At 41.8% G+C, this 9,591-nt stretch overlaps 1 protein-coding gene across 1 annotated transcript; it reads left to right on the top strand.

Annotated features, from left to right (window-relative positions):
- Positions 1–46: 46 nt before the first annotated feature.
- Positions 47–9,008, top strand: stradb (STE20 related adaptor beta). The gene is made up of 12 exons (XM_006795718.3): positions 47–260; positions 654–978; positions 1,580–1,660; positions 4,093–4,195; positions 4,289–4,410; positions 4,503–4,611; positions 4,767–4,890; positions 5,011–5,182; positions 6,307–6,411; positions 6,515–6,771; positions 6,886–6,928; positions 7,061–9,008. Exons 2-12 carry the CDS (start codon positions 967–969, stop codon positions 7,220–7,222), a joined length of 1,290 nt encoding a protein of 429 aa, XP_006795781.1. The 5' UTR covers positions 47–260; positions 654–966; the 3' UTR covers positions 7,223–9,008.
- Positions 9,009–9,591: the final 583 nt, after the last annotated feature.

Raw genomic sequence — 9,591 nt, forward strand, 5'->3', positions numbered from 1 at the left:
ATCAAGTGGCGACAGAAAGCCTAATGACGTCTTTATTCAGCGTCAGCAGTCTGTGTCAAATTAAAAGTCCTCTCAAAACATTTTCGCTGTGGCTTATTTTGTGGTTTGTCATTGACAGTAAAATTCGTTACTTTTCCCATAAAGTAATACAAAATGAAGGAGCGGTGTGAGCTGTAAACGCTAAGTCCTTCAGCATAGCGGGGTGTCCTTGGTGTTTTTGCTTTGTTTATGTGAAAGCGCGGAGCTGCTGTGGGGTGAAGGTAAGCTGCTCCCTTTCTTCCCTCATATAACTGCCAGGTTTTACTTTAATGCTCAACCAGCCAAATATATATATATATATATATATATTGTATGAATGTTCTCCGCTACCAAAACAAAAGCTCCCATAAATGTCCTGACATTTAATATTTAATCCGTGCAACAACTAATTATCTAGCTAAAATGTGACAGTTAGCTTAACAGGCATATTAATTAATGGACGACAATAGAATAATAATCATCCACTGCTTTTACTGAAATGGCTGCAGTGAATGTAACCTTAAAGTGGGGATGAATTTGATTGCGAAATATGAGACATGAGGACGACCTTTAAAAAAGAAAGAAAGAAAGAACTATAAACAAAGACGTTAATAATAGAGCACTCTGTTTTCCAGGATCACCCCCAGCCCTCAGTTTTCCCCAAAGCTAAAACAGCGACTCTCCTGAACGGGGACATTTCTTTCCATTTCAATCAGCTGATGCAGCCAGGTAAGCTGCAGCCTGGATGGATGAATGGCCGAGGCTGGATGTAATGCTGCTGCTGCTGCTGGCTGCTTTCTAGTCTAGTGGAGGTGTGGGGTGGTGGGGGGAGATTCTCGGTGTGTCTCACATTACATTGCTGCGCTCCCTCCATCGCGATCGGTCTCCTGCAGCCTGCGAGCGGATGAATGCCCGAGTCTGTGGTTTTGCCATCGCCAAAAGGACTCCATGTCTTTCTTGGTAAGAATATCGCTCCGCATGTGGTTTTGCTTGGTTGATGCCCTCTGGTGTAGCTGAATGGGTGACTTGTTACTTGTATAGTCACGAATCAGTTGTCTCAAGCCGGTGCTGGGACATTCTGAGTTCAATCAGTCTTCTGTATAGACATTCAGAAATGCATTTGGCATCAGCCGATTTCAAATCAGGTTTTTGTTAGTTTGTGAGTAACACAAGCAGTCAGCCTGTTATTATACATGTAAATCTGAGAAGGTTAGATATTAATACTGGCTACCTGTGCACATCCCTCACATCTAAATGGTGCATCTGATTATGTATGCAGCTCTTCTCTCACTCTTTTGGGACACATAAGCTGCCTCTTTGCTGCCTGTTACCATCACTCTAACTCTCTTTCTCCATTCACCATTTCCGATAAAAGCCCCGGTGAGAGTGCCTCCATGGCCTCTACTTCCCCTGTGCTTGCTTCTCTGCCTCATTTCACTCTGACCCTATCCAATCCCCCGCGCTGCCTGGCAGCACATCTCCCTACACTTTCCACCCCGCTCCTCCTCCTCCTCCTTTAGAGCATGTCTCACATGTGCTCCTCCTCCCCCTCCTTCACTAGGACTGTTCCTGCATCTCCCACGCTCAGGTCCAGCCCATGGACATAGAGGAGCGCTATGAGGACATCAGCCACCAGTTCCTGGTCAGTAGCCAAGACTCTGTCAGCATGGAGACAGGCGTCACACTGATGGTCTTTCATCGTATTATCATTTGTCACCTGTCTGGAGCTGCCTATTACTTACTCAGTCTTGTTAAAGACAGTTTTAAAAGAGAATGAAATCATTTTAAAGATTACCTATTATTATTAATTTTTCTAACCTCATTTTTTTCTCTTTGAAGTTTGAAATTAAAATGAAAGATTAGATTAGAAAAATTAGGTCTCAATGTAATGTAATATATTTAGACTGACTGGACCTGCAGAACAGTACAAGTGTGCAGTACAAGTCCCTACACCACGTTATACAACTTTCAAATATTTGTATACCAAGCTAGTAATTATGCCATGTTTATAACAGCCTAAATTTACATATGATTGACTTAAATTCTTATTCAGCATTTACAGCAGTCTGACGATTTTTGCCTCCTAGACGGCCAAAAATACACTGATAAGTGTACATACACTCACCACATTATTAGAAACTTCATTAGACCGTATTTAATGTGGTCATTCATTGGTGAATCAATATGTAACTTAATAGGTTCCCTTTAACTCTGATAATAATACCTGAGGCTCCAATAAATTAGCATCCTACGATTCCCATGATGCAACTTTTTTTTCTTACATTTTGAATGCTCTGCTATGTTATACCCTCAGGTTTTGGGGCGTTACTATGACATCATCAGACTTTACTCCAAAGCTCCTTCCCCCACTCCTTCACCAAAAACATAAAAATTTTCCAGTCTAGATGCTTTCTTCTATATTGAGTACTTTATATTTAATATGCATTATTAGCAACTTAATAATAATTATGAATGTACAGCTAATGTGTGATGTCACTTCCTCTTGCTGATGCAGAGTAAATCCTGGGGTGGAGTGTGTATCCCTGAAATCAGTCCAAGACATACGCAAGTGTCTCTGTGAAACAGACATCCCCAGAAAGCCTCTGCATCACTAATACTCCCAAGCATCCTCCCCTCACTCCCTCCCCTTTGTTCCTCTCTGTGTCACAGCGCCACCTGCTGGCAGCCACCTCACACAGTGTGGAGCGAAATAGAAACCCAATGTCACTGTGACACTTCAGCTCCTTTGAGGTTGTAGATGGAGAAGATTGTAGGGTTAAGTGGCAGCTGGTGGCTCAACAAATGGAGGAGGACAGGAGGAAATCCTGCCCATTGGTATTATTTTACATTAGCTGCTTGCTTTCAGTTTGTGAACACAACTGGAACAATTTCAGTGCAGTCAGTACAGAAATTAGTGGGAAAATGTTCAGTGAACACATCGGTGCAGTGTTCACGGTAAACATATTTGAGACTCGTCAAATATGTAAATGAATGTTTCCTTCTGCTCTGGGCTCGACTGCATTCCCTTTAAAACCTTGTATGCAAAGATGGGATTGCTTGAATCAGGCAATCGTTGCATTTAATTTACATTTAAATGAAATAATTAGGAAAAAGTGACAATAACAGAATAATGATGATTCTTTTTTGCAGAAGAGATGCATTCAAATATTACAAAGTAGTGAATGTTGTAAATTGTGAAGACTGACTTTGATTTGCTCTATTTTTTTTTCAAAGCAATTATTGCATTTTTTACTACACAACATGTACTTGATGTCTTTAGCTGTGGTGTTCCAGGATAAACCATTGTTCCGTCCCTGCTGACCTCATACACTTCTGTTGTTATTCAGAGACTTTACACCCTCGCGCCTTATTTATCTTCTCACGCATAGCTGTTTAGGCATGTTAGTATCAACAAAGGTAGATTTTATTCAGTGCTTAAACTCTGATGTCATCTGAAACAGAACAGACATACTTCCAGGGATTCCTCTCTTTAGTATTTTAGTCTGCTGTTTTTTGTATATTGTTGGACTGTCACAGTGATTTAAATACCTTAGATATGAAGAGACACCCAAAGTCAGACTTTTCAGGATAAAATGGTTCGGTCAAAAAGCTTTTTAGTCTTTCTATCAGGCTTGTTCCACATTTCAGCACCAACACTGCTTCATAAGCACCAGAGAACAGGATACAGTCTGTGTAGATTACATGTCCTAAGACTCGCAAGTTTATAAAATCTTCAACAAACTAATTTTGTTAGCAACATATACACATTTGTGCTTATAAACACTAATGATTTATTTGGGCAAATTGTGTATTGCATGACTTTTCTGAACCTCTTAAATACATCGTGGCACCTCTGCACTATTTGAAAAGCCATTTGCCAAAAAAAACCTTAGACTTTGCACGAGTTATGACAGAAACAGCATATAGTGTTGAGAGTGAGGAGCCAAATATGAAGACAGTCAGGACTGATGAAGGTCGCAGACGATTTCCTGTACATTTTAATCTGTGTATGCTCTCTCCTGAATCATGTTTGTTTCTGTTCTGCTGGCCTTGTTTGTGTGTACGTCTCTGCAGAGCTGTGACGGTTCTGAGTACACTCTGCAGGGCCCAGCGGGTGGCGATGACATCACAGGGTTGTCGGCCGAGCCGGCCCACTACCAGCTACTGTCAGAGCTGGGTAAGGACACACATCCAAGCATAAAAATGAGTTAAATATCTTTAAAAAAATATAGCAGTGCAATTCACTTCATGCCGACTCACCGTGTCACAGGACGGGGCTTCAATAATCTGAGCCAGGTGAACATGGCTCGCCACATCCCTACTGGCCAGCCGGTGGCCGTCAAACAGACCAACCTGGACGAGTGCACCGAGGAGGAGCTGCTGCAGCTCATGGTGATTGGAGCCCTACATGCTGTCATGTATTTGAGATATACGCGGTTGTACACGTGTCTTTATCCACTGGATATTTCTATATTATATCCCAGAATGAGGTACTGCTGTCCCGTCTCTTCCGTCACCCCAACCTGCTGACTTCTCGCCTGGTTTTCAGCTCCTGCTGCCAGCTGTGGGTCCTGACACCGCTCATGGCCTACGGTCAGCCACAACCACACATCCACACCTTTTTATCCTAATGTAGAAGCTTTCATGGCTTTTTTTGTTATTTTTCCTGTGCTGTGATTTTTATAATTCTAGCACTAGCTCCATAAGTAGCTGTTCGACTGGTCTCTTCCCTCTGCTTTGCTGTGCAGGTTCTGCAGATACTTTACTGAGGACATATTTCCCAGATGGAATGAGTGAATCCTTGATAGCGTACCTGCTGTACGGTGTGCTCAAAGCATTGGAATACCTGCACCGGATGGGCTACATTCACCGGTCAGTGGAATGTACAAGACACTATAAAGCTAAGCTATAAGACAACATATGTGTTAGAAGGGGAAGAGTATTTGTATCTTTTGTAATGTGTATTTTTTACACCTGTATCTGTCCTCTCAGAGGGGTGAAGGCCAGTCATATCTTGCTGTCAGGGGAGGGGCGTGTTTACCTCTCAGGGCTCCACAGTGTTTACAGTATGATGCGTGAGGGCAAGAGGATGAGGACCGTGTTCGACATGCCCCACCACAGCCCGGCACTGCTGCCCTGGCTCAGCCCTGAACTACTGCGACAGGTCGGTGTCATGCTTCCGCTTCAAAGTGAATTCTGCACATCCCCAGCTCCAGATTTTTGCTCTGCCATACCTTGCATGATTCATACTTTAAAATAATGCAATAGTCAGTAAGACTATCTCATGTCTCTATGTTGGTGTTGTTAAACGTTGCATCTGACCAATCAGATTGTATGGAGCCTTTGTTTATAGAAAATTCTCTTCTGGTGTTTTCTTTATTAGTTTATACAATATGATACAAATATTATCAAGTTAGGTTCCTGTTAGCCAAATTTAGGTTATTCATGTAGGTTTGCTAATGATGGCTTTTCAATTCAGTTCAATTTTATTTATACAGTGCCAACTTACAACATCAGTCGCCTCAGGGCGCTTTATATTGTAAGGTAGACCCTACAATAATACATACAGAGAAAAACCCAACAATCACATGACCCCCTATGAGCAAGCACTTTGGTGACAGTGGGAAGGAAAAACTTCCTTTTAACAGGAAGAAACCTCCGGCAGAACCAGGCTCAGGGAGGGTTGGGTTTTTAATAGCATTAGCTAACTTCTTGGCTAATCCTAACTGAATAGTCAGACAACATGATTGGTCAGTTAAAATGACCAATGATGATGCAGAAACAACACCAACACAAGGATATCAGATCAGATCTTACTAGTGCAGCACTTTGGGAAGAGTGTAAACACATGTTTTAGTAGCTAAAAGTTACAGATGTTCCCTAAAAAGGACAGGTGAGCATGCCACTTCATCAGTGAGCTCCTCGCTTGTTACATCAGTTTTCTAAACACCAAGATAGTCCAGTGGTCAACGTCAAAGTGGCTACATATAAAGTCCACACAACAATAGCCAAACAAACGTGTATGTGTGTGTAAGAGGGCTCCTCACCCTACACACATGCTCTTTTAACTTAATTCCATCTCCATTTAAGCGTTTTGTTCCTATTGGCTGATCAGTAGGATGGTTGTGGGTTCTGTGCTAGATGACTGTATTTAGAGGACCAAACACTGGATCAAAAAAATCATCAAAAATTATGTTTGTTTGTTTTTTCTTTTGCTTTTGTTTTGTTTGTTTTTTTAACTAAAATTTAGCCTGTTATACGTCTCCTCTTTGGTGTTGTCCTCAGTAGGACCTGCACGGTTATGGAGTCAAGTCAGACATCTACAGTTTGGGCATTGTGGCCTGTGAGCTAGTCAGCGGCAGGGTGCCTTTCCAGGACATGCCACCCACTCAGGTAATCAGCTATACCCAAACTGCTCTAGAAGAATGTGTAGCTACACACAAATGTTGACATCGTTGTCTATAGTTTGTGTCAGTGTGTGAATCTTGCCACTCAGATGCTGCTTCAGAAGCTGCGCGGTTCCCACTGCTGCCTGCTGGACGTGGCTCCCTTCCCGCTTGGAGAGCTGGGGGGTTTGAAGGTGTCGCGCTCTGGGGTGGACTCCGGCATTGGGGAGAGTGTGGCCACGGGGAGCCTGACGCACAGCACCACCGCTCCTCCCACGGACCGACCTCAAAGCCCCGGACCCAAAAACCACTCTGCCACCCTCCACAACCTGGTCCAGCTGTGTCTGCAGCAGCAGCCTGAGCGCAGGTGATTTCAGTGAATCAGCAGTCAGATGGAATTAAAAAGAAATACAACCACATTCACCTACAGCACAGACACACAGACTTTAATGCTGGTGTTGGTTCTGTTTGTCTTCCACAGGCCATCAGCATCTGAGCTGCTGACCCACGCCTTCTTCAAGCAGGTGGGTTTCTTCAGTCGGACGTCTTCTTTGAAGGCAAAACTCCATAAACAGAACAAAGGCAATAAATTTAAAAGAGTAGGCTTTTATTTTGAAAACTTGATGTTTGACCAGGGACTTTCTGTTCTGTTACAGGTGAAGAGGCACACCAGTGACTCCTTCCTCAGTCTCATGTACCCAGCAGTGCCCCTCGCCAGTCCTGAGGACCCTCCAGTATCCAGCCCCCCCACCCCTTCCTGTCACACTCCAGCGTCAGCCACCGCTGACTCCACCGAGGCCATTTGGGATTTCTCCTAACTGCAGCATCTACACTTTCATTGACTAGCAAGCCAAACACAAGACAATCAAAGCAAAGCAATGAGGCCAAATTCTACTGTGCTTTTAATTTTTATTATTAACCCAACTCTCTGAGCCTTTTTAAATTGTTTTTGTAGCCTTTTTTTTTTATGCTTTTTGAAGGTGACTTTTTGGGTCACAGAGTGGTGAGGCAATTGTGAAAGTGCTGGAACAAAGAAGCTGCTCTGATTTTATAGTAACGATAATAATGGGCCGTCAGCGAGCGAAAGGAATAAGAAAAAAACAAGTTGCTTGCTAATAATCACGCACTTCCTCTGAGATAAAAGCCCCCCTGTAAACAGTTGTGCATATGTTTGTGCGCATTTTGTTGTTTTTAAAATGTTATATCCATGTTTGCATTTTTTCTTTCAGGTGTGTGACTCTGGTACAACCAAGAAGTTATTTCTTAATAGTAACCACTTTTTGTAAGATATCATGTTTGTGTTGAATTTTCTTTAAAGTGGACCTATTATGCTCCATAGAGTTCCTCTGCATGATTCACAGTTCAAAGTCTCCCTTATTTGTCTCATCCTGGGCTTTTGTGCTACTCCTCTGTTCACGTTGTGTCTAAAATTGACCATTTCCATTCTACTTAAGCCTATTTTGTTCTGACTGGCTGCCCTTCGTTAACTCCTCTGTGTTCACAACCTGAGATGACGGTATTACTTTAACATGATACAAATCCAAGAATAGAAAAAAACAAAATAGGTCCACTTTAAGGCACTGTGTTTTTAGACTGTGAATAGTGAAAGGTACACTACGTGAGATTTAAACATATGTGCATATATATTCATCTGTGTTAGATGTGTCAAGTTTTCTTCAGTGACAAAGTAAGGCAGTAGAAGTTGCCTTTATACTCATGCAAACAGAAACTGCTAATATCTAATCCGGCAAGCTTTTAACGGTTGTTTTGCCAAAGCGTAAAAAATACTGTACAGCCAAAAAAAGGTTAGTCTGCATACCAGTTAGCTTGCCTGTAGCAAGCTAGTTTGTTTCATGGCAACTCTTTATTAAATGTTTTGTTGACACCAAATTTGAAGAAAAGTTAAATTGAGGCCTTGGTTATTCCCTAAAATTATATATATATTGTTGACATATACTTATTTTTTTATATTCAAAAATTAAACTCTTTGGTTTTACCACAGGTTACATTGTTTAAAGAACAAAACAACACATCCACAATCAGCTGTGTAAATGCATTCCTGCTGTAGGCTTGAACATATATGCACATAGAGTTCCTGTATAGTATCCTTAAAACCTGTCATACATCGGGAGGGGGGGGACAAACTGTGCTATGAACAATAGAATACATGAGCAATAGAATATATCTAGTGTTCCGTGTAGTAGTTAGAAACCACAGGTAGAAATAGAAAAACAAAGTTTCCTGTCCCGATCATGGAAAGAAGATTTCTACTGTGCTCTATGACCACTTCTCCAATAATGCCTTTCTGTTTTACTGAACCGTGCATTTAGAATACAGTGATCTCTCTGTAACTGTGATTAAGTGTACTGTGTATGAAAACTGTGACTTACAGTACATATCAAATATGGTAGCTGTATGAGCCTTATATATATACACGTGTTATAAAAGGATACCGAATGTTTTGCCAACTTGTGGTCATGAATCTTTTTGCAGTTTTTGTCTTTTGGTGGTGTGATGGTTGGCACTGTTGCCTCACAGCAACAAGGTCCCAGATGGGTCAAACCTACCAGCTGCGGCCTTTCTGTGTGGAGTCTGCATGGCTTTCTTTTAGTACTCCAGCTTCTTTCCACAGTCCAAAGACATGCATCTTAGGTTAAGTGGTGATTATAAAATATGTTATGTGTATGTTAGGTAGATAAAGTGCTTTAAGTCGTAGAATAAAGCACTGTATGAATGTATGGTGAATGCGACACTCTGTGTGAGTACGCTGCATTACGTTGTGAGAGACATATTTAATACTAACAAATAAATTTAGCTGGTTATTTTTCAAACTTCAAGAAAATTGAGTAGCAGAGTGGTCTGTTATTATATGCAATGCTCTCTCAAAGTTAGGTAGGTACTAGAGGGAACTCCAACAGGTCTCTCTCATAGATGTTCTGCTGATCATCTTGGAGTAACGCTTGGCAAGTGTGAGGAGAAAGGACTCCCTTTTAACAGGAAGAGACTCCCAGCAATGCACAAGCTACAGAAGTAAGTAGAAGAAAATGTAATGACATATAATAGTGGCATAGAAAGACATGGAGAGTGAAGGGATGGCAGAGGAGAGGATGGAGGATGTTTTAAGCCTGTAGCAGAAAAACTGCAAGATGCTCTCATCCTTCAGAATTGTAAGTGATGCATTTATATA

The sequence above is a fragment of the Neolamprologus brichardi genome, chromosome 23, assembly GCF_056152115.1.
Source record: "Neolamprologus brichardi isolate AB-2024 chromosome 23, ASM5615211v1, whole genome shotgun sequence".
Lineage (NCBI taxonomy): Eukaryota > Metazoa > Chordata > Actinopteri > Cichliformes > Cichlidae > Neolamprologus > Neolamprologus brichardi.